At 41.1% G+C, this 24,649-nt stretch overlaps 1 protein-coding gene across 2 annotated transcripts in view; it reads left to right on the top strand.

Annotated features, from left to right (window-relative positions):
• The window catches only part of POMT2 (protein O-mannosyltransferase 2), a 32,443-nt gene that overhangs the window by 1,058 nt on the left and 6,736 nt on the right, over nucleotides 1-24,649 (top strand). For both annotated transcript variants that reach the window (XM_035108094.3, XM_035108079.3), the window contains exons 4-18: nucleotides 1,159-1,267; nucleotides 2,732-2,840; nucleotides 3,661-3,820; nucleotides 5,448-5,554; nucleotides 6,993-7,075; nucleotides 9,175-9,284; nucleotides 10,426-10,492; nucleotides 12,219-12,288; nucleotides 12,906-12,984; nucleotides 13,956-14,107; nucleotides 18,980-19,071; nucleotides 19,501-19,577; nucleotides 21,987-22,058; nucleotides 23,677-23,736; nucleotides 23,893-23,998. In XM_035108094.3, coding sequence (XP_034963985.3) covers nucleotides 1,159-1,267; nucleotides 2,732-2,840; nucleotides 3,661-3,820; nucleotides 5,448-5,554; nucleotides 6,993-7,075; nucleotides 9,175-9,284; nucleotides 10,426-10,492; nucleotides 12,219-12,288; nucleotides 12,906-12,984; nucleotides 13,956-14,107; nucleotides 18,980-19,071; nucleotides 19,501-19,577; nucleotides 21,987-22,058; nucleotides 23,677-23,736; nucleotides 23,893-23,998 — 1,453 coding nt within the window. The remainder of the gene's footprint in view (nucleotides 1-1,158; nucleotides 1,268-2,731; nucleotides 2,841-3,660; nucleotides 3,821-5,447; nucleotides 5,555-6,992; nucleotides 7,076-9,174; nucleotides 9,285-10,425; nucleotides 10,493-12,218; nucleotides 12,289-12,905; nucleotides 12,985-13,955; nucleotides 14,108-18,979; nucleotides 19,072-19,500; nucleotides 19,578-21,986; nucleotides 22,059-23,676; nucleotides 23,737-23,892; nucleotides 23,999-24,649) is intronic.

Here is a 24,649-nt window from a genome sequence, read left to right as displayed (position 1 = left end):
AGACTGTGGGGCTTCTTAAATAACCAGAGGTCATATATGGAGAATACTTAGAGTTTCCCTCCTCTCTCTCTGCTTCCAGTAAACATATATTTATGTTTCAAGAATGGGTTTTGATTCCAGGTAATACTGTAATCTCCATTTCTAAAGCTGTACTATGTCTGATGGTTGTTAAAGTAATCTGACAGGATTTGGAATGAGTAGAGGAGAGGAATGAAAAAACTATGTGCAATGTTCTTTTAGTTGTCTCATAGTTTAACTTCAGTTAACTGCAGGGAGGAGGGAACCAGTCTCTGCCTGCCTGCCTGCCTGCCTCTCTCTGGCAGAATTTTCTGTCAGTTATTTTTAGGGCAAGGTTGTGTTTTCCTCATGCCTTTGGAGGTATCACTGTCAGCAGTTTTGATTCTCAAACAATAAGACATTTGGTGTTGTGGTTAGAGTTGTCAAACCAGGACAGGTAAGACCAGGGTTCAAATGGCAACTCAGCTATGAACCTCACTGGGTGACTTTGGGCCAGTCACTGCCTCTCAGCCTAACCTATATCAGAGGTTTTTTTGGGGGGGATTAAATGAAGAGGGGTGGACCATCTACATCACCTTGAACTTGTTTGAGAAAGGTGGGAGTGTTGCAAATATAGGGAAAGGGGAGATAATGTAGGTTAAGCTGTGGGGTGGTTATATTTCCTCATCATATGGGTTAATGGAAGCTTTAGAATTAGCAGTGCATTATTTGGGCAGAAGTGAGGATGAATGAAGGTAGGGGGGTGGATCAGATTTGGAACCTTTCATCTGTTTTATCTCTAGCGGAATATTTCTATCATGAGATCCTGACTAAACATCAGGAAGAACTTTTGGACAGTAAGAGCTGTTTGACAGTGGAACAGACTCCCTCCAGAGGTTGTGTGCTCTCCTTCACTGGAGGTTTCAATGCAGAGATTGGATGGTCATTTGTTATAGATGCTTTAATTGAGATTCCTGCATTGTAGGGGGTTGGACTAGATGACCATTGGGGGTCTCTTCCAATGCTATCTTTCTATGAGGGTGGAGAATACTCAGCAGACTGACTTGGCTAATACTGTGTGCTTTTAAGGTTGTGTAGCAGCAAAGCTAAGGACACGTGTGTCATCACCATGTGAAGAGTGTTTCTCCTCTCTTTATTTAGTTCTGTGCATTCCTTGGTTCGTGCCTGGTCCCCTTCTCTTACCTCACGGTGCTGGAGTTGTCCAAATCTCTGCCTGCAGCAATGCTTACAGCTGCCATTCTGATTTTTGGTAAGCATCTTCTTCATGTTGCAGGGTTTGTTTCATTAGTTTCCCCTGCTAGAAAATGATGTTCAGCGAAGGAATTGGGCTTCAGAAACTTTAGGTCATTGAGCTCATGGTCTCCTGTCACAGAAGACCCTATGTGAACATCCTTATTTAGTCACAGACTTGTGGGGAGTATCTGAACAAGCTTCTTGCCTTCACTTTTCTGTCTTGAGAATAGACCTAGTAATAAACACAGAGGATTATTGTGAGATAAATATGATTAGGGTGTAAAATACTTTGAGTGCTTTACACATGCAAAAATGTTTTAAGAGTCTGCATAAAAATAAATAAATGTTTCGAATATACATATGCCCTGGGTACAATCAAAAGAGTGAAAAGTTCTCTTTTTTTGGTCCACATTATTTGGAAAGGAGAGAATGCAGGAACAAAGATGAGCTATAAGAGCATTTTGCAAGAGGGGACAATTTTAGCTAAAGAAAAGAAGGGGCAGATCTTGAATGAGTGGGAAGTCGTGATAGGAAATGGCATTGGCCTAGGTCAGGCAGCCCTCCAGATGTTTTGGCCTACAACTCCCATGATCCCTAGCTAACAGCACCAGTGGTCAGGGATGATGGGAATTGTAGTCCAAAACATCTGGAGGGCCGAAGTTTGGGGATGCCTGGCCTAGGTAATGAGAAGTGGAGGACAGGGAAGAGAACTATCTTAGTTGTCTCTTAATGCAAACCCAGGCCATTGAGCCTGAGCTTCCACAGCTGCCTCTCACCATGAACCACCATGGGCAGGATTGGCAGCAACAGCAGCAGGTATGTTTTTATGCTTATGATAATATTTTGTTCTCTTGTTAATTATGCTATTTTAAATGTGCATCTTATATTTTACTTCCTTCAGTAATGTTTTATTCTGGATTGTTTTATTTGCTGCTTTAAAATGTTGTAAAGCGCTTTGAGATTGTTTTCCTAAAAGTACAGTAGAACCTCGACTTACCACCGCCCCTACCTGCAAACAATCCGACTTGCGACCGCGGCAAACCTGGAAGTAAAGGCCGGGTTTGCTGCGATTCGCACACACGCAGAAGTGGCTTCTGCCGACTGCACATTCACAGAACGGCGCTGCCGCCAAATGCGCACGTGCAGAACGGCGCTTCTCCCAGTGACCCGGATTAACTCACAAACGGACCTCCGGAACGGATTCTGTATGTGAGTTGAGGTTCCACTGTATAAAGTGGCATGAAAATGAAATGAATAATAATAACAACAATTAACTGATGACCCCAAGCTGTATGCCTTGAAGCCGATATCTCTGATGGTGAATACTATCTCTGACAGTGAAATAAATGTGTAGGTGAGGGCGACACATTTGGCAGATAATGAGTGAAAGCAGCATAGTTGATTTTATACATTCTGATGTGCTCTTATTGCAAGAAGATTATGCTTGAACAGCTGATACGGTTTTGTCTTATTTTTCCAGATACAGGGTTCATTACTCTCTCTCAATACATTCTGCTAGACCCCATTCTGATGTTCTTCCTCATGGGAGCTGTGCTCAGCATGGTCAAGCATGATTCCTGTGCAGACAGGTAAGGTGGCAGCAGTTTTTCCAGTATGTGGCCCTTCACACTTGTGTCGGAAGATTTAATTATATGTTTGTTTTGCATTATGTTGTGATTTTTATCCTGCCAGCTTGGCTCCAAAGAGACCTCAGTGTATTCAGTACATAATAAAACAACACAGCAATAAAATCCATTATTAAGAAATAAAAGCACATAATATATAACATGTGAAACAACACCTAAAAATGCAGAACACGACAGACAATTGAACAAAGAAGGTCTCTCCCAAGAAGCGCCACTTAATAATACCATAATGTACAGGGACAGCAGTTCAGTGGACTGAGCAGTAGATTCCTGTATTCAGGAGCAGAGCCATACTCCGTATGGTAGCAGTGATTGGCATTAATGTACAGATGGTTGCCCTCCCCTCTAGTGTTGCATTCACAAATAACATGCAAGTATGTGTGTGATAATGATGGCTCCAAAAGGCTAGGGCCCTGTATTCTGGGCTATTGTATTGACCTTTCTTAAGACCAGGAGGTTGCCAGGATAGTTTTCTTTCTGTGTGGTGTGCTTGATCAGTTGAATTGCTTTAGATCAGATTTTAGCACTGCCTCATTTTTAGGGAGAGCGCTTCAAGAACAGGTGAAGAACCATTTTCAGCCTGAAGGCAACTTGCCCTTCCGAATGTGGGGGCAAAAGTGTTTGGAACTAGGAACGTAAATGTGTTCTGTTTCTCCATTGGAGATACCTAGGTATAAAGCGTATCCTACCTTAGATTTACTCCAGGGATCTCTATTAAAAAGTTTATTATTCCAACAGGAAGTTTTTAAAATGTGTTTTTCAGACCCTTTTCTGCTCCCTGGTGGTTCTGGCTCTGTTTGACTGGGATAAACCTTGCTGGTGCAATAGGCGTGAAATTTGTTGGCCTTTTTGTAGTCCTCCTGGTTGGACTGAACACTGTTCGTGATCTCTGGGAGCTGCTGGGAGACCTCAGTCTCTCACTGGTGAGTGTCTAGAATTTTTACTAGCTTTCAGTGTTTGTGGGGAAATGTATCATGGAAGCATTGTACAGTCATACATTGGATCTCAAATGCCTTGACTCCCAAACAAATCAGCTCCCAAACTATCAAAACCCAGAAGTGAGTGTTCCGGTTTTCGAACAATTTTTGGTGCGGCTTCCGATTGGCTGCAGGAGCTTCCTGCAGCCAATCAGAAGCTGTGCTTTGGTTTCCGAACATTTTGGAAGTCGAACGGACTTCCGGAACAGGTTCCATTCGACTTCCAAGGTATGATTGTACAGTAGTTGCTTCAGTCAACCAGTGGTTACTGTATTGGAGCCAAGGGATGACATGACAGAACATATTTAAAAACTGTCTGACAATCTATTTAATATGACAATCTGACATTACATATTAAAAGATTGCTATTGTTCATTCAAGGAGACTGTTGCCCCCTGAGTTGTTCTTGTTTTCTTTTCCACTTTGCGCTATCTAGCATTGACACTGAGTAGCCTACGGTTAAGCATACGCTATAGAGTTCTGCAAATAGTTTTTCATGAGAAAATGCTGCTAGATAGAGGCCTTTGATTTGCTGTATCTAATGTGCTGTAATGGGAAGGCTGAAGTTGTTTTGACCTTCAAAACAGTGATACAGTTCATAGTCTGCAGATTAGATTTTGGCATACACAATGCATTTTGCCTAGTTACCGGTTTAGAGCTGTCCTTATGGGTTTTGCAAGCTCTGCAGGTTGAGCTGCTTTTCTGAAGGTGAAACTTCAGTCAGTTCATTTTTTCACAAAGAGGATTTTTTCCAGACTTAAATAACTTTTCAAGGTAGCAGTTGAATTCAGCAATGGGCTTAAATTATTTTTAGCCTGCATTTTGTTGTTGTTGTTTAGTCGTTTAGTCGTGTCCGACTCTTCGTGACCCCATGGACCATAGCATGCCAGGCACTCCTGTCTTCCACTGCCTCCTGCAGCTTGGTCAAACTCATGTTTGTGGCTTCAAGAACTCATGTTTGTGGCCTGCATTTAGAAATCATCAATTATGACACAGGCTGACCTTGGTGATAAATGCTATTAAATCTGTGTCTCATTAACAGCAAGGAAATTGCCTTTTTGCCATCCATAATGCTGTTTATTCAAGCCTATCTTAGAGGTGCTATTATTATTCTTCTGGGGTCAGCTTCTCAGATTGTTTAAACTTAAAGTTACAAAATTCAATTTATTCCACCTACTATCCTTTCTAAATAGGGTAAACATTCTTATTTCTGCTATGAGGTTTGCTTCTCCTGGGTTAAATAAGTGTAGTGCAAAGACATAGAATATCAGCTTCTGAAAAGGTCTGCTGCTAATGTCAGGACAGTTAATTACATTTGAAATAGGACAAATTCATCTTCTTTAAGTCTCCTGCCTCTGCAGATGGCTGCAGTGTAATTAGAGTTGCGCCATTGCCAGCAAAACTCTATGAGTCTTAACAATATGCAAATAAATGTACTAACTCCACAAGAGGAATTGATGGAGTAGCCAATTGGTGCAGTCCTTGTAGCTTGCTTGGTTAGGTGTACTCAAGAGAGGTGTGTAAAGAAACCCGCCTAAATGGTGCTGCAACTGTTCTGAATTCTTCGTTGCAGGTCACTCTGGGAGGGCACTTCCTGGCTCGTGTGCTCTGCCTCATTATGCTGCCACTTGCTCTCTATACTGCTATGTTTGCTGTTCATTTTGCAGTGCTAAATAGAAGGTATTTCTCCTCACTTTTCTGTCAAAAAGAAAACACACATATGACAATATTAGCTCAATTCAGGCATAGTGCCAAAACATGCTTAAGGAAGCTTAACTGATAAACCATAATTGGCAATTGGCTAGCCAGTCGGTTTGAAGCTTGAGGGTATAGCTAGCTATCGTTCAGACATTTGGCACAATGTTTGAATTGACAAATATGAAAGCAGACCAGCAGCTCTGTGTTCTAAACTACAGTATGGTGTTGTTTTGTGCGATGTTTGAATTGAGCCTTAATTCTAATGAAGTTGTATTTTTATGCAAGGCAGGCAAGTCATGGTAATACCTGTCATAGGAATTCTACATGGTGTTCCAGCTCTGTTTAGTTATGCCTCAATATTTAACCCGATCTGTTTGTGCATTAATTTCTGCAGAGTCTTGAGCAGGCATCCCCAAACTTCGGCCCTCCAGACGTTTTGGACTGCAATTCCCATCATCCCTGACTACTGGTCCTCTTAGCTAGGGATCATGGGAGTTGTAGGCCAAAACATCTAGAGGGCTGCAGTTTGGGGAAGCCTGGTCTTGAGTGTAGACCTGTGTCTTCAGACATGGTGGCTTTATCATCACTCACCAGTTAGCTTTTGAGTGACGGGATCAGGCATGGTTGTTTCATGATTTTGTTGTGGACACTTGCCTACCTCTTATGTTACATTGTTCTTTACTAATAAATAATGGAAAGAAGACTGAAAAGTGATTATTTGTCACACTTTTCAACAAGTGGTATTAGCCAAAGTACTTGAGCCAATGTTGGCTTTGCGATTCACCAGTCAATTTTCTGGGTGATAGCCAATGTTGTTCATGCCCTGAGTAGACCCATTTAAATCAATGGCCTTGATTTAACTTAGGCATGTTGAATTCAGTGGTTTATTCTGTGTATGACTTTGCTGGATATTGGTCTCTGTCAAATACCACTGACCTTCTAAAATGACAGTATTCACCAAGCTTCTGACCACAGTATTTACTCCCATTTTTCTGCCTAGACCTGTTTGTCATGCTTAAGAGTAAGCCGTTAACCCTATTAGTGAAGAAAAGTGATGGGCCAGTAAAATTCTAATCCTGCAGGTCAGCATGCAAATTTGAGGTACATGCACAAGTCTGGGGGGTGTTTTAGGAAATCTCACTGAAATTAGGCTTTCCTCAGGCTTTCCTCAGGACTGTTTACTTGCATTGTACTTGGGCACAATTGATCACTTTGTTCATGTAAATCTGAAGGTAGCTGAAGGTTGCTTGTGTGTCAGCCAAATGATCCAGATATTTGTAGACATCAAAGGAAATTGGGAACATCCTGTGTGCTGACAGGCCAGTGCTGTTATGTTTCCTGCTTATCAAATTATATGCTTAAAACTATTTCCATTTGTCTCCATGCACGCATAATTTACATACACTTGGTTCTTTCTCAGTGGGCCTGGTGATGGCTTTTTCAGCTCTGGATTTCAGTCTCGGCTGATTGGAAACAACCTTCATAACATGTCTGTTCCAGAGTGTGAGTATCTAGATACTTGAGGGAATCAATGCTCTAATGAACACTCTGTATCCAAGCAAAGAAAAAACTCTCCTGTGTTTTTTAGAGAACACAGGGTGGATGTTAAAGCAAATACAGTGGTACCTCGGTTTGAGTACACAATTGGTTCCAGAAGTCTGTACTTAACCTGAAGCGTACTTAACCTGAAGTGAACTTTCCCATTGAAAGTAATGGAAAGTGGATTAATCTGTTCCAGGCGGGTCCACAGAGTACTCAACCTGAAGCGTACTTAACCCAAGGTATGAGTGTAATTGGTTCCGGAAGTCTGTACTTAACCTGAAGTGTACTTAACCTGAAGCGAACTTTCCCATTGAAAGTAATGGAAAGTGGATTAATCCGTTCCAGACGGGTCTGCGGAGTACTTAAAATGAAAGTACTCAAACCGAGATGTACTTAAGCCGAGGTATGACTGTACAAAGTATTTGTCATGTGTCTTTTTGCTCTTTAGTGTTTTGGAATGGTGATCTGAACCACTTTGGAATTATTTCTGAACATTTTGATCTTTGTCACTGGTGGGTTGGGAGTGGAAAGTTTAGAACTGAGCAGAAGTGTGGCAGAAGCATATAAAACGCATAATGAGAGAGTAGATGGAACCTCAAAAGATGCAAAAAACAAACAAACAAACGGAATGGTAACTTTTAATTATATATTTCTGTATTGGAATGTAACAAGTTGTAGTTCTTGGTACCACCTTGGAGAAATCCTTATCTGCAAAACTTATTTGGCAGGCTGTGTCTGAAACCAGTGTAAATCACCTTGATTCAGTAGTCATATGCTAGTGATCTCCCAACTGGCATCTTTACTTTGTAGGGCGAGACTCTTGCCTAACAGCTATTGTGCTACCTGAACCATTCTATACCCTCTGGTTACATTCAATAAGTGGCACTTGGTTACCAGTACAGTTAACAGTTTTGGGGGAATGGGGACCCTTGCTGTACCAAAGCAGCAGAGGTGGGAGTGCAGAGAGGCAGTGATAATTGGGGGGGATAAATTGTAGTCACTGCACCTCCTCCACTTCAGCCTATGTGCAGTCAGAGTGTTTCTTCTGTGGTTATTTGATTCCCGCCCCCTACACAACAGGAAGAAAAAGCAAAACATCTAAAAAGAATAAGAAAAATGTGATTTGAAATCTGCAGGAATCAACAGGAATATTTGGGGGCAGGTGGAGTGTGTGGGTTTCTGATGTTTTTCCAAGAAAAGTTGGCTGTATCTGCAAAAACAAATTCTGGAATTATTTCACCTAATTAATGAAGGCACATATATTTTTAAAATGCTGTTATCTCCTTAAACCTAAAAGATTGGGTGGACTATTCTGAAATAACATCTTTGAATGCCTCCCTCATTGCTCAAATTCTACAGCTTAGAAGTATCTGCTTCTATATCTATAAGAATTTGATTTCCCAATGGATTTTGCAAATGATGGTAAATGACACTGCAGGTTTTTTTTTAATGCAAGTCAATGTGGACTAGGGAAAGTTCAACTTGTCTTGAAATAGCAGCAGCAGTCACATCAGACCATGATGGCAGACACATGATGATTCAGTGGTGGCAGCGGTTTCACAGCACAGTGGAATCTTGGTCATGATTAATGACTTTGTATCCTGCACCCTTTTGGGTGGTTTTATGCAAGCATTTCCAGTACACAGGTGCCAATATGTTTACTTACAAAATTATACACCCCCTCTCCGAAAACATCACGGTAGTGTATAGCAACATAAGCACATTTAAAAGCAATACAAAGCAGTCATTGAAATGACTGGCTACTTGGGATATTTTAGGCCTGTTGCCATAAGAGAGGCTCCAAGTGGTGTCTGAAAGGAAGAAGAAGAAGAAGAAGAAGAAGAAGAAGAAGAAGAAGAAGAAGAAGAAGAAGAAGAAGAAGAAGAAGAAAAGGATGCCTGTCAAATGTCTGCTGCAAGAGCGTTCCACAGCATGGGACCAGCAACACTGGTCCAAGTGAAGGGTGTTTGCGCCTCTGTAACACAGAGGTCAACTAACAACACAACTTATTGGTGTTCTGTTTGCAGTATCTACCTTAAACCATTGCTCTCTTCCTTTAGACTTGGCGTATGGCTCTGTGATAACAATGAAAAACCTTCGTATGGCAGGCGGATACCTTCACTCACACTGGCACCTGTATCCTGAGGGTGTGGGAGCACGGCAGCAGCAGGTCAGTGAATTGTTGGAATGTCACATTTTGCTGGTGTTGCCGTAAGCCATTCATGCGACTAAAACACTGGAAAGGTGTGTGTGCACGTTTGCTTTAGAAGCTGGCAGATGTATAAGCCCTTCCTGTGTTGTTTTCAGACACTGGAATGCCTTGCAGAAATACTTCTAGATGGCTTATAAGTCAAAATCTGTCTGAGACCTGTCCTGTTTCAGCTGCTTCATGTCCTCTTAGTACAAATAATGGTTGTTTAATGTTCCTCTCTTGCTATGGATTTTTTACAGCATCTTTGCAGCCTGAAAGTCTTGTGTAGTGCTTGAGAAGATCTGTTAGTATTATCGGTAGCTACCAGTCTTGATGGCAGTATCCCTTTCTATACCCATCACTAGGGAACAACAGCAGAAAGGGCTATTGCGCTTATGTCCTCCTTGTGACCTTCCCAGAGGCATCTGGTTTACCAGTGTGGGGAACAGGAGGCTGGGTTATGGATTATCTAAGCCTTTTCTGTGTTCCAGCAGGTCTTGTACCACTTGCTTACAGGACTGGTGTAATTCACACAACCATTAGAATACAAGCCTTCTCCAAAAGCACTTCCATCTTGAGCACAAGGAGTCGAGGGTGAATTATTAGGAAGACTAACACAGGACAGGGGTGAGAATAAGGCGGGGACCATCGCTCTTTCCTCTAGACTTTGGCAGTGTAGATTCCTGGTTCCATGCATTTCTTAATTCAAAAAGAGTTGACTTCAAATATTATATTGTATCACATTTGTGTGCACAACGCATTGATGTAAAAGCCTATGTCCAGCACAGAAATAACTGGTCACTTGGGGGGTGAAGTGTCACAGGGTGGAAATAACACCCCCAAAGTCAAATATTCATCTTGGGTCAAACATGGATTTGGCTTCTTTGGAAAATGCATTTGAAAAATGCATTTGAAAACGCAATAAATAATAAAAGCAGTAACTATGCTACTATTCACAACAAACTGCAATTGCTTCGTGTGTGTGTGTATGTGTATGTATTGGTTACAAACCTGTTATTCACAAATGCATAGAATTGCCTTTGTCTGCAGTGAATGCAGAAACACTAGACTCCTTGTATTTTTGAAGGGATGGAATGCAATGACTTCTCTGTGCTTCTAGGTCACTGCATATTTGCATAAGGACTTGAATAACTTGTGGATTATAAAGAAACACAACTTGAAAGCAGGTAATTTGAGAATAAAGCAGTGTAATATGTAATTCTTTTTTCCCCTTCTTCAAGAAAATTGATCTCCCTTTCCCTAGGAGTTTTAGTTTCTTTTCTAAATCTGTGGGATTACCATATTTATTTATTTATTTGTTACTTTTATATTCTGCCTCTCCTCTTGTAAGGTATTCCAGGTAGCATACATCATTTCTTCTTCACTTATTCTATAAACTGGGCTGTGTTTGATACCCCTCGGAGGCAGCATATTCAGTGGTGCATCTCTTCCTTGCTGAAGGTGCATGGTCCACTGAGTTCTGGGTAAAGGGAAGTGTGGATGCCATTCTCTGCCCTTTCATGCCTGTGGTCTTGTCTGTGACTATGGAAGTAAGAGGTATGGCAGCATCTACTTGTTCTCAAGTCCTGTGGACTTGCCTGTCCTGAATGGGTGCCAAAACACAGAACTTAGACCTTGAACCTTGAACCCAGTTCTTCTTTGTGAGTCTTCTCAAGACTGCCTTGGAGGGGCACACTTGCCACTTTTGTTTATTTTTATAATTCATTTTTTACATTCATATCCACCTTTCTTCTGAGAAGGTCAAGGTGGCATACATAGGATCATAGAATTGTAGAGTTGGAATGGACCAATCACCTGCAATACAGGAATCTTTTGCCTAACGTGGGACTCGAACCCACGAGCCTGGGATTAAGAGTCACATGCTGTACGACTGAGCTATCCCAGCAATTCATGCTTTCTCTTCCCCCCCATTTTATCCTCACAACAACCCTGTGAAGTAAGTTAGGCTGAGATACTGTAGCTGGCCAAAGGTCACCCAAGTGAGCTTCATGGCTCAGAAGAAATTTGAACTCTTGTCTCCCAGGTCCTAGTCCAACCACTCCAGTGAACATGTCTAGTGGCAAATTAGATCTGACATATATAATAAACTCTGTTCCTTATTGTGAGGAGGTCATTATACAAGGTTTTTGCAAGCTTTTTAAATAGTCCAGTAGTGCTAGAAGGCAAGTTTTGGAGTGCATTCCTCTTGGTGGCATGGGCTAGTGACGGCAACATAGCTGAATTGGATAAGCATTTCAGGTTGTGTTTTTGGGCAGTGGCAAAGCTGGCCCATTTCAAGGTATAAAATAAAATGTGGTGCCTCCTGATCTAATCCTGTGGTGCATCTACAACATAACACTCCCCTGAGAGATGCCCAGATTTATCTCTGCTGCCTGCTGTTTCATCAGTTTAACAGATGGTTTATGTACTTTCAAATTGAAATATATTAGTGCAAAATTAAATCATAGTTACCCCTTTTGTATCAAAGTATAAACACAAGAGACTCAGATCCAAGTTAGTAGTTGTGTAATCTATCTGAATTTAATGAAATATTTCAAAAGGAAACTTATCTTTAGTGCTGAACACAGCTCCTTGTTCATCTTGCTGGTTGTGGCTACAGTTTGAATGTTCAGGAATTTTAATGTTTTTCTAACACTTGCATGCTGTGACATCCTAGGAAGAGTGCTGTCTTACTGGCGATACATTTTGTTTGCTGTTAGAGAAGCTTTTTATCATAATGATGATATTGGAAAGTCATTGGAAATATTTCGAGGTGTTTTTTTTTGTATTTGAACTAGAGATGTTGGAACGATGATATTTTTATGATGCTTTCCTAGTTTATTTGATATTGGCATTCTTACATCTTTTCCATCAGCCTCAGATCTCATGCTGTGACCTCTTCTGTTTCACCAGATCATTCAGACCCTTCCTTCCCTGTGGAGTTTGTAAGGCATGGAGACGTTATCCGTTTGGAACACAAAGAGTAAGCTGTTTAGGAAATGTGAGGAATGCTAAAGGCCTGAAGTAGCAGTTCTGGTTGAGTATGGTAATAGATATCTGGTCTGCCAGTAACTACACCATGGTTAGAACAGACCTTGTTGATGACTCTCTCTTCTGTGTGCTATCCCCTGATAGTCTTTGAAGCACCATTAGATGCTCTTTATTTGCGTTAAGAAATTAACTGCACTAGTATTCCTGGAATCTGCTCTGAGAGAGAATGTGGACCTCACTGTAAATGGTAATCTTGGCATGCAAATTTTGACAGAAACAGGTGGCAACTATTTTGCAAGGGGGTTCTGTTCCCGGCCCCTCTGTGTGTCGGGGGAGTACACATAAGTTAGCCCCACCTTGTTCCGCCCCATTCTGCCCTCTTCTGGGCCCAGAAGGACCAGCGCATCGGTGATCGCGTGTCAATTGGACATGCCTAAAATGGTCACCGCCTGTATACTTGGCATAACATTCCTGGAATGTCACCTTATTCAACTGTGTTGAAGATGACGGAAAATGTTTGAACCAAGTTTTCTTTAATTGAAATGAATTTTCAGCGCTCAAACTGTTCTAGGGATAAAATCAAACAATGTGATTTTATTTTAACTTTAGGACTTCTAGAAACCTGCACAGTCACCCTCATGAAGCCCCCTTGACGAGAAAGCATCTTCAGGTCACTGGGTACGGCATAGTAAGTGAACAAAGAGAAAACTTGATTCTGCCCGCCCTGGAATATGTTCCCAGAACAAAGGGTTATTTCTCCTTTGGGGTTTTTCTTTCTTTTAAGCTGCTCAAAATCCATGATTCTTTCATAAAGAACAGGAAGCTGTAGTATGAATTTTTAGCTCATATTAAAAAAAAACTCTTGAGATTATTGGAGAATACTGAGAGTGCCTCACCCTCATATAAACCACAGTGATGTAACATGAAATACAAAAGCCTACCTGTGCCAGCGCTCAACTTCAAGGAGTTAAGGCTCTTTAAACAGCTTGACTGATTCTTTTTCTCTTCTGCACTTGTTATGACCTATTGGTGTCTAGGTTGAAGGATGTACAACCATTAGCCTTTATGAAAAGATTTTTTTTCTTTCATTCTTGTGAGGTGAAAAAATGTATTGTGGTAAACCATTTCAGCAGTTGACTAACGGTTCTGTGTAACTTTTTAATCCAAATGTGGGGTGGGAGTGGGGGAGCAGCAGTGCAGTTTATTTATTGGTCCTAAAAAAGTAGAGGCAAAAAGAGCAATAAAAACATTGTGATGTTTTGCACACCACAGTAAACCAAACTATGGTCTACTGGGATAGTGCTGGCTCACTGTGCTGCTGCTTTTAGCACTGTGCAGTATGGCAGCTAACACAAGTTTTGACATAGCATGTCACCCCAGATCGTGGTTAAGGTGTCTCCTCCTTAATTGTGATCTGCAACCACAGGTCAAGCCTTGGTTAATAAACCAAGAGGATCAAGGTGGCTGGAGCAACTCCCCTATGAGGAATGGCTACTTACTGCTGGTGTTTGGACAGGGCAATGCTGAAGGGCCTCATTAGCTCCTCACAAGTACTGCTACTGCCTTGAAGCTTCAGAAACCCATTCCTCTCTCATTCATAATAGTTCTTCTTTGTCTCTGTGTGTTCCCCCTCTTTTTCTTGGTATGCGCGTTTCCTAGAATGGAACTGGAGACTGCAATGATTTCTGGCGAATTGAGGTTGTGGGAAGAAAGACTGGGAAGCGTATCAAAGTCCTCCGTAGTCGGATCAGGCTGATTCATGTGGCTACAGGCTGCCTCTTGGGTTCAACTGGGAAGACGTTGCCAAAATGGTAAATATCCAGGAGTCGTTTTTAATGGAATTCTTGAGCCTGAAGGGACCTCCAGAGCAAGGCAGCACATATCCTTCTTGATTTCCTCCTTTTGATTTCCTCCTTTTAATATGTGACTCAGTGCATTTGGGGCTGCATTGTAGAAAACAGATGCATTGCTGACGGCTCTTGCAACGCTTGATCTTGGGATGATTTAAAGTGAGTGAACAATGTCACCTGTAGCAGGAATGGCAACATTGTATTTACCCTTTGGCCTTTGTCACTTGAGATATATATTTTCAGGATCCATGCTGTTCTTGTGATGGTAATTTCTTTTAAACTGTTTTGAATAATGTGTTTTGAAATTGCTGTAACCTGCTCTGGGACCTTATAGCGAAGGGCAGGTAAGAATAAGAAGAATTTGGACTTGATACGCCGCCTTTCACTCCCCTTAAGGAGCCTCAAAGCGGCTAACAATCTCCTTTCCCTTCCTCCCCCACAACAAATACTCTGTGAGGTGAGTGAGGCTGAGAGACTTCAGAGAAGTGTGACTAGCCCAAAGTCACCCAGGAGCTGCGGGATGCGAACCTGGTTCACCAGATTACAAGTCGACTCACTGCTCTTAACCACTACACCACGCTGGCTCAAAACATAAGCATTCCTTCCTGCTGTGACCCGGATTCGAACCGAGATTGCTGCGGCCACAACGCAGAGTACTAACCACTATACGATCACGGCAAGCTATGCAGGAAATAATAACAATCATAATAGTAATAAGACAACCCCCATTGTGAGCAGCTCACTGTCAATCCAGCATGGTAGTGAGTTCTTTTCTAGTCCCAAATACGGTTGTCTGTCAGATCCCCGAGTATGAGGGAAAGCCATCCATAAAAATTTTTCAAAATGTGCTTGAGAGCATTTCCATGCCATCCAGTGTTCTTTTCCTGATTGTGCTATTCATTATGCCTGCAAAGTGTTCCTTTATTTATCTATCTCACACGGCTGCCATCACTTGTTAGGGATTATTATAGCTATTGTTATAATCCCGCCTTGTGGTCACCAAACTGTCAAAGGATTAGCTACTCTTTCCCCGCTTCACTTCAATTCTTACACCCCTTTACTTATTTGTTCAAACCTATTTTCCCTTCTGCCACCGTATATATTTAAATGACTGGTTAATAATAAACCTCAGATCACCCACCAGTAGCTGTGGCATAAACAGTGCAGGCACCACTTAAAAGCAGAGCAACAATGTAAGATGCGTTTTAGCTTTGATTAAGAAATAATTCCCACCCACCTCTTTCCCCCCTTCCTCATAATGCAGGCATCCCCAAACTTTGGCCCTCCAGATGTTTTGGACTACAATTCCCATCTTCCCCGGCCACTGGTCCTGTTAGCTAGGGATCATGGGAGTTGTAGGCCAAAACATCTGGAGGGCCGCAGTTTGGGGATGCCTGTCATAATGTCTCAACAAGTAAAATTGATGTGTAAACATGATGCATGAGACACTGCACTACCTTTGTAACCCAAAAAATCCTTAATAAAAATAATTATTAAAAAAAGAAATAATAAAAATGAAGGGTTATGTTTAGTTTGAAAGGTTACTATATAATGAACTTAACGTGGCTATTGTTAATTTAAAATAACTGTTCATTCTGCCAGGTTACTATGTTACTGCCACTTTAAACAAATACCTCTGGGAGAACCATTTTCTCCTCTCCTGCCCCATTTAAACTAAGAGCCAGTTTCCCAAGCCTCTCCAAACCAGTTAACACTTTTAATCACAAAGCACTGAGGGCTATGCTTATGAAACCTTTTCCTTGGCCATCATGCTCTGAACACTCTCAGGCTTCAACCCAGACCCCTACCAAAAGTCTTCAGCGGGACACAGCAACCACAGCAACCTCAGGCAGTGCACAGTGCCTGCAGACCCTTGGCTTCTAAGCTAATTCTTGGGACCTCTCTGTCTCAGTGGGGTGAGGCAGAATGTCCACTGTATTGTCCAGCATAGCCCCATATCTGTCTACCTCAGTGATGGGCAACCTTTTGAGCTTGGTGTGTCAAAATTCGCCAAAAAACCGAGCATAACTCGGGTGGTGTGTCACTTCGAGAAAAAAACCCCATAATTTCACGATATTTATACTTTAAATAACAAAAATGTATAATTTTAATATATAACTGTATTTAATAAACCAAAACCTAATTATTAAACCAAACCAAACCAAAAACCCCTTATTTATTTATCACAAAGTGCCCAGAGTTGTTGAGCTTTTTGGGGGGAGCTGCTGACCAAAGTTTTGGAGGTTTTTTTGGGGGTGCAAAAGTTGCTTTGCTTTTTTTGAGAGAGTGCCCCAAAGCTGCTGCGCTTTTTTTTTGGGGGGGGGGGACAGAAATAAATAATGAATAATACCTTCGCTGGAACTGACATGCAGCACCGACATAGTCTGCCAAACGGGTTAAAAAATGAACGCTGCTACACCCAATCATGGTCTGCCAAAGCGCCAGAAAAAAACAGCACAGAAAGGGTTAAAAAAACCAATCTCTGGCTACCAGCAACAACAAAAAAGGACCTGGGTTTTAACAGCGGAGACAAGCTGTATGAGGAGCGGGAGAACAAATGGGGGTGGAACAACAACAACAGCGCGAATGGGCCGATGGGGCGCATGCCAGCAATGAGGGCTCTGCGTGTCACGTCTGACACGCGTGTCATAGGTTCGCCATCACTGGTCTACCTGTTCCTTTTTGAGCACAGTCTCGTTTAATAATACCCTTCATTAAGAAATAGGACAAAGTAATGGGGCCGAAGCCCAAATGTCGCTTATCTTCTGTACCCTCAATTACTGTATTGGTCTGCCGTCAGAACCAAATAAAAATAAAATAGAAAAAATCCTTCCAGTAGCACCTTTGAGACCAGCTAAGTTTGTCATTGGTATGGGCTTTTGTGTGCATGCGTGTAATTTAAGGAAGTTCACAGGTGGAAGGCTTTTTGCCCCGTATTTTTCCCTGTAGCCACCCGGGCCCAAAGCACCTTTCCAGAGGTTGGTGGGGGGGCCTCCTGAGTGATGTAGAATCAGGCATGTGGAGGAGAAGGCAGGAATCTTAAGTGAATTTCCTTAAATTAACTTGCCTTTTATACGCTGTGTGAGAGAAAGCATCAGTTAACCTCTAGCAGTCATTTATTTCTCCTTTATACATAGTGTTCCTTAGCTATCCTCCTTATGAGTTTTAATTGCCATGCAATTGTCTGTACTAAAAGTTTTGGAATAGCAGAAAATTCTCCTCTGAAAATGTTTGGCTTATTTACTTGCTGGTTCACATGTTTTGAATAGTCAATATAATTGCTTTCTAACAAAAAGGATCAGTGGAGTTTTTTGTTGTGCAAGTTGCTAGGGAAGAGCAGGTGCGGGCAACAAAAAGCTCTTCTGAATGCTTTGGCTGTCCTCTGCCTGCACAATGGTGTATATGTGTGCTTCGGTCTCTATGTAAGTGGATCTGCTTGTCAAGGCTGAATTTGTAAGGCTGTCAAGCCCGGACATCTTTTAGCTAGAAAGGCAGTTAACCTGAAACCATTGTGATAATTGAGCATTAGAAAATGCGCTCTTTCATTCCAGGTCATTCCACTTCAGGAACCAGCAAACTAGCAAGAGAACAATGTACTTAGATAAAACCAATTTTAAAATAGTTTAACAAGACATATAAACACAAGAAACAGGGGGACCATTGCCTAGTAAAGATTAAAAGAGTGTGAGGAGCAGGGAGTATGGTTTGGTTTCCAGAGTATTCCTCATGTAGTGAGAGCCTGGCTGTTACTGCATATACAGTTTGCTATTTCCCCACTTGACAGCAAATTGTTCCTCTTAGTAGGTTCACCATAGATGTGGACTAACCTAGGTCTGTTTGTCACACTTTACAGATGTAAAATTATTCCCATGCCGTTGAAAGGATGTGTGAGTCTTCCTTTGAAATGGGGGGGGGGGGGAATACATTCATGGCACCCTGTCAAATGTATAAATCACCAAAGTACAGTTTCTTTCTTTTAAAAGTGTGAGCCGGATGCATATTGCCAATTCTAATCATAACTTGTTTTTTCTATTTATTTTTTTAAAGGCTGTGTCCAGTGCTTTTGTAAACAAGGCCGCTGAACTTAAATGTTTAAGTCAGTGCTTTTTTTCTGGGGGGATGCAGAGATACACATACCCCCCTAAACATTTTGTGAATCTAAATTTGGCCTCATTGAGGGGCAGTATTTCAATACGAGTAGGAAAATGAGAGTACCACTAAATATTTTTTAAGGAAAAAAAGCACTGGTTTAAGTTAAGCAACTAGAACAGGCACCCCCAAACTGCGGCTCTCCAGATGTTTTGGCCTACAACTCCCATGATCCCTAGCTAACAGGACCAGTGGTCGGGGAAGATGGGAATTGTAGTCCAAAACATCTGGAGGGCTGAAGTTTGAGGAAGCCTGAACTAGAACATAAATATATGTGTGTGTATCTATCTTAGAGGGTGGAGGTGGTGATTTATTAATTTTTTATAGTGCTTAATTGCCAAGGTGGCTTCTCAATGATTTACAAGTGTAAAACCACTTACAAAAACACACCTAATTAAACATACAAACAATTTCATCAAAGCATTAAAATAAACACCCACAATTAAAATATATCGGAGAATAAGCCCGTTAAAACAGCACTACAATTAAAACAGTTACAACAGCAATTCAACAAGACTTTTGATTCCCTTAGATTGTCTTTTGGTTCAGTGTGAATTCTGAAAGGCCAATGTTTCTGTAAGAAAAGGGTCTCTGACAGAGAGATGTCATGGAATATGAATGCAAGTTGGGATAGGCAAGTTCAGAAGTTTTATTGATGACTTACTGGTGGTTCTTGTTTCACAGGGGCTGGGAACAGGTAGAAGTCACCTGCACTCCATATCAGAAGGAGTCTCCTAATTCTCTCTGGAATGTTGAAGATCACGTTAATCCCAGGTGTATGTGATTGAATGTACCTTTTTGTCATCAAAATATTAAGATTTCCTCTCCCCTTCCTATTGCTTGTGGATTTTGAAGAGAGAAAAGCTCCATAAAGCAGTTGAAGCAAAATATTAAGAATTGGAATTCCCGAATAATTTCCCCAGTGGCTAGATTTGAGCATGTTTTTGTCATACTCACAAGGAAGCTTCTTGAGATTCTAGTTTGACATTTTAGTGCACAGCAGGAATAAGTGGGGGAAAGATGGCTTTTCAAGGTATTGTGTTACATGGGTTTGTTGTTGTTGTTGTTGTTGTTGTTTTAAACACCTTCTGGCCTTTGCCCGCACCTGGGACCTAATTTAATGCAGCAGGAACGTCTATGTATCATGAATGTATGTACTTAATCAACATGTGAGATCCCACTTTAAATTGTCTTCTTTTCCATAGTGCCCAATATCAGTTTGGATGTTCTGAAACCTTCCTTTCCAGAGATTCTGCTGGAGTCTCACATGGTTATGATCCGAGTAGGTAGATTGGCTTGGGTTCCATTTTGTTTGTAACTTTCTTTCCTTTGTAGAAAAAACACTCCTTTTATTTCTGTGTTAACTGTGCCAACTTGGGGACTATCTGGAATAGAAGAAGCATTGTGGGGTTCAGCAGGTTTGTGTTTAGTAGTGCAGTTCTCAAGACATCTTGTGTAATCAGTGAGGGCTCTTTATGAATCTCTGGCATCCATCAAATATGGGGAAGACAGTGCCAATAAATGAAGGAAGATACATAATTGTGCGTGCTATTGATAGCACGCTGATATAAGTAATAAAACCACACATTTTTTTAAGGTGTGTGCAGCTCTTCTGCATTTTTCATCTGCGTGTGGGAATGCTTATGGATGAAGGGAAGATCTGGGCCCCTGGAGTTTTGTGTGCAGACAGCTCCTCGCTATTTGAGACTACCAGTTATCATGGTGTCCAAGATTTTTGTCATCCTGACATCCTGATTCCGGCTGAGAGTCAGATTTTCCTGAGATGTTAAGAAACATTGTCCTTGTGTAGGCGTAAAAATTATCTGAAGCTGTCAAACGTAACAGCTGAAGAAATAAAAAACTAATATTAACTCTCTTTCATAGTAATGCTATTAATACGTTGATCTCGACAAGGAGGCTTTTTTATATTTGTTGCTTTTCTAAAAAGCAGTTACCAAAAACAACAACAACCCAGAACCCTCAAAGCTTCCCACACTGATATTGTAAGAACAATTCAATTTATCTAAACTAAAGATAGTTTCTTTCCAGAGTAAAAGCAAACCTGGTGAGATCTTGTGGGAGATTTCACAATAAAGGACTGTAGAGGTCTTCTTTTCAGGGAGGGTTCTGAAGCCTTCCCCTTTGGATAGTGATCTAATTAAATTCTGTTGTGTGAAAGTTTTTAGCCTGCCTCCACTAGAGGGCAGTGTGAATATATTTGACAAGAAATAGAAATTCATGTGTGCACGCATGAACACAGACTAGCTTTTGAGCAAATGCTTGTTAATGTCATAAGGATTGCCAAAAGTCCATCAATTCCAGCATTCTGTCTCCAGTGGTGCTCTGCCTGATGTCCCTGCAAAGCTCTCACACACAGGGTTATGATAACCATCTCTTGTTGTTCCTCCCCTCTGAGACGCTGCCTAGAGAGAACATACATTTGAAGAAAATATTTTCCGGGGGGGGGGGGATTGTTCTTGTAAACATGAGTGTCTGTCTAAGGCTGTGTGCTCCAGCTCCAGCAACCAGTTATACATAATGGGTTTTAGCCAGTTTAAATTAAATGACAAATGCCCTTAATGTACAATCTGGCTTGAATATAGGTGGTTAACTGTGACCTGAACTGTGATAAATAATTAGTATATACCCTTGTTAGACTCCTACCTTAGCCCTTCCTGTAGATACTGAATAAAATCAAGTTTTGCAACATGTTTAGCTTCCATTATTATGGAGCTGTAGACCCAGTCCCTTGCCCTGCCATGTGAACATAGAACCTAATGCTTGTGTTTCTCTGATTTTGCCGCAAAGAACCTCTGATTTGATCCAGCATTGTTATTTCAGGGTTTTGAATGTTTGGGCTATGGAACTTCTGCTGCTTAACCTTAGAACAAGCTATTTCCTCAGACATTTTTCTAATAAGCAGGTCTCTGAGAGACACGGCAGCTTTAGCATAGATACCTGGGTTTAATCTGTTTCACTACTATCTGGGGAAGCCTAGCATGTCTATGTGAACAGCATTTAGATATTTCCTCGGGGTATTCGTTCACTTCTAGACTACAGTAACGGGAAAGAATTTCCCGAGGAAAGATCTATATGCTGTTCATATAGACATGCAAAAAGGCATACAGTATTACCTCTAGTTATGAACTTAATTCGTTCCGGAGGTCCATTCTTAACCTGAAACTGTTCTGAACTAGAGGCGTGCTTTCGCTAATGGGGCTTCTTGCCGCCGCTGGCACACGGTTTCCGTTCTCATCCTGGGGCAAAGTTCTCAACTCTAGGTAACTCTTCCAGGTTAGCGGGGTTTGTAACCTGAAGCATTTGTAACCTGAGGTGTTTGTAACTCGAGGTACCAGTGTATTGACTTTTGCAAAAAGAGGGGCCTGTAGCTTGCATACAGATGCAAATTTGGAGGATGTCTATCAACGGCTACAAGTTTTGATAGCTATCTTGATTCAAAGGCAGTATGTCTAGAATTATCAGTTGATGGAGGACAGTAGTCAGAGACTGCTATGGCTCTCATGTCCTACTTTGTGAAACAGGTTTCTGGAGTATTTATGCACTTTGATACAGCAAGGGTCTTTTTAGTTTTCATTTTACATGTAAGAACTTGTATATCAATATATATTGAGGGAGAATATTTATTGCAGCATAGCTGTTTACTGAATATAGCTGTTGTTTTTCCTTGTAGGGGAACAGTGGCCTCAAACCAAAGGAGAATGAAGTCACATCCAAACCCTGGCACTGGCCTATCAATTACCAAGTATGTGAGCAAAACAAATTCTGAGGCACTGTAACTTGTTTAACTTCATGTTGTTTCTCATTGTTTTCAAGGTAACATTGTGAATAGCTGATCTTCAGTTGTATCTGGGAATTTTTCGGAAGGCTTGTCTAAATGGCTTTTGCACAAAACCAATTCTGATTTGCCCTCCTGTAGTTCTTGCTGCTAAGGAACGACATGACATGTTAAATAACCATTGGCTCCCAGACAACAGGGGCTGCTGCTGTGTGACTATCGGAACAGCAAAGACTGAAATAGTTCCTAATATAATTATGAGGTTTGATTATAGAAGCTACACTATTGTTACTCTGTTTATTTCAATTTATTACCCACTCTTTACTGGTTACAACCACAGTTTAAAACAGTATGATTACAACTTTAAAAAATCACATCTCAAATGTCAAATGCCAGGGTAAAGAGGTGTGTCTTCAGCATTTGCAGAAAACTGCATAATGAAGTTGTCAGACTCACCTCTATGGGGAGGGAGTTCAGCAGCTATGGGGGGTGCCACAGATAATGCCCTTGCCTGGGTCACCTCTTCCCCAAAGCTTTTGAGAGTGGCGGAACTCCCAAAAGGGCCTCCTCTGCCAATCTTAGCACCCAAGAGGATCTGTCAGGAGGTATCTTTCAGATTTTTTGGGCCTGGGTCATTTAGGGCTTTAAACACTGTTGTGGGTTTTTAATGTAGGGCTTTAAACACTATTGCATTGGAGACACTTCTCTGTCTTGTAATGGAGGGTCCCCAAGGAAATCTTTGATCTTACAGTTTGTTTCTTTTTAAATTTAATTTTAATTTGCCATGCCAAGTTACAACATAATATAAAAATAAAATAAAACATTAATCAGAAAACTAAAACAAAGAGGGGAAAAAAGAAAAGAAAAACAAACAAACAAACAAACAAGAAAAACAACTATAACAAAACAAAACATAACCAAACATACATTTTGACTTCCTTCCATCCTTTAGCGACTTCAAATTTTCAATTTTTCTTTTTCGTTGTGTTATATGTATATGTACATTTATTACTTCCAGTTTTATGCTTTTCATAACTATTTTTTTCTTTTCGTTAAGCCTGCAAACTTCATTCGTCACATATCAATATATTTATTCCAGAACAATGGGTTTTTTTCATATACTATTTAACACAGTCCTATTCTTTTATTAATTTTGGGTCTGATTGTCCTCTTAAGACTGCCGTTAACCTTGCCAAGTCTATGTATTCACATAGTTTGATTTGCCACTCTCTTACTGATGGAATCCCCCCCCCCTCCAATTTGCAGCTATAAGCATCCTGGCCGCCGTTGTCGCATATAGGAATACTTTCTTTTTATCACCAGGAATATCATTTGTAATTAAGTCTAAAAGAAATGCTTCTGGCTTTTTAATAAAGGATATTTTAAACATTTTTTAAAATTTCCTCATTTATATTATTCCAATTTTTTTGGATAACTCCACTCTCCTACCACATATGATGCATTGTTCTGGTTTCTTTCTTACACAGATTTTTATTGTTATGGAAACCTCAGGCTTAAGGTAAAATGTAGACTGAAAAAAACTGTGTTGATCACATACTGATGGTGGCCATCAATTTCTCCACAGGGCCTTCGTTTTTCTGGAGTCAATGAAACAGACTACAGGGTTTATTTGCTGGGAAATCCGGTAAGGAGAATATAGTTTTGGTTGCCCTAGGTGGGATGAGGGAAGTTGTTTCCCTCCCTTCCCTTCAGATAGGTCCTCTCATTCCCCTCCCTGTATCATGTAGTTTTATTGTGCCTTTTGTGCATCTTTGTCTACTTGCAAGGCTTTCCCTCACAGGTGATCTGGTGGCTGAACCTAATTACTCTTGGATTGTATATCACAATGGCAATATTCGTTTCTGTGGCCATGAAGAGGGGAGTTCGGCTAACAGCTGAGCACAAAGGTAAAGTAAATTTCCTACCTTCTGGGTCTATAACCTTCTCTTCTGTTTTATAAACATTATGGCTTCCTGCTGCAGATCTACTTCCACTACTCATGAAAGGACACTGAGTGCAGTATAAAAGGAATCATGATAGTAATGGGTGGAGTGCAACAGCAATGGAAGACTTTGGGCTTTCAGATTTCAGAGGTGCCCTGTGCAGTGCCAAAATTTGGCGCTCCCCTACCTCTTGCCTTCCATTTTAGTCCTTGTTGCGATGCTCCCTGTGGTGCCCTCTCAGCTTTGCGCCCAGTGCGGACAAACCACCATGCTCCCCTAAATCTGCCTCACAAAGGTTGATTTGCTGGATTTCGGCCTAGTTTTTAAAGAGAGATTCTGGTCCTTTCTAATTGAAGGAGGAAACTTAAAAGGAGAAAGTCCATGCAGTAAATGCTAGACCACATTCCCTTCAGTAAAAGTTTTTTATTTGTGCATGTGGAGCAAGGAGATGATTAGTGTTGATCAAGCAAAGAAAATCCAAGGAACTTGAAGCTGAAAAGCTACGGTTACTGCTCTAGGGTTCCCATGGCAAGGAAAATAGCCTGAGAGAGCAATTCCTTCTCAGAGTTCATATTCTTGGAATTTGGAGATTCCTGATTGGGACTATTCTTTTTG

This window comes from Zootoca vivipara, chromosome 1, assembly GCF_965207765.1.
Source record: "Zootoca vivipara chromosome 1, rZooViv2.hap1.1, whole genome shotgun sequence".
In the NCBI taxonomy this organism is placed as follows: domain Eukaryota; kingdom Metazoa; phylum Chordata; class Lepidosauria; order Squamata; family Lacertidae; genus Zootoca; species Zootoca vivipara.
This window is presented reverse-complemented; position numbering and strand designations above follow the sequence as displayed.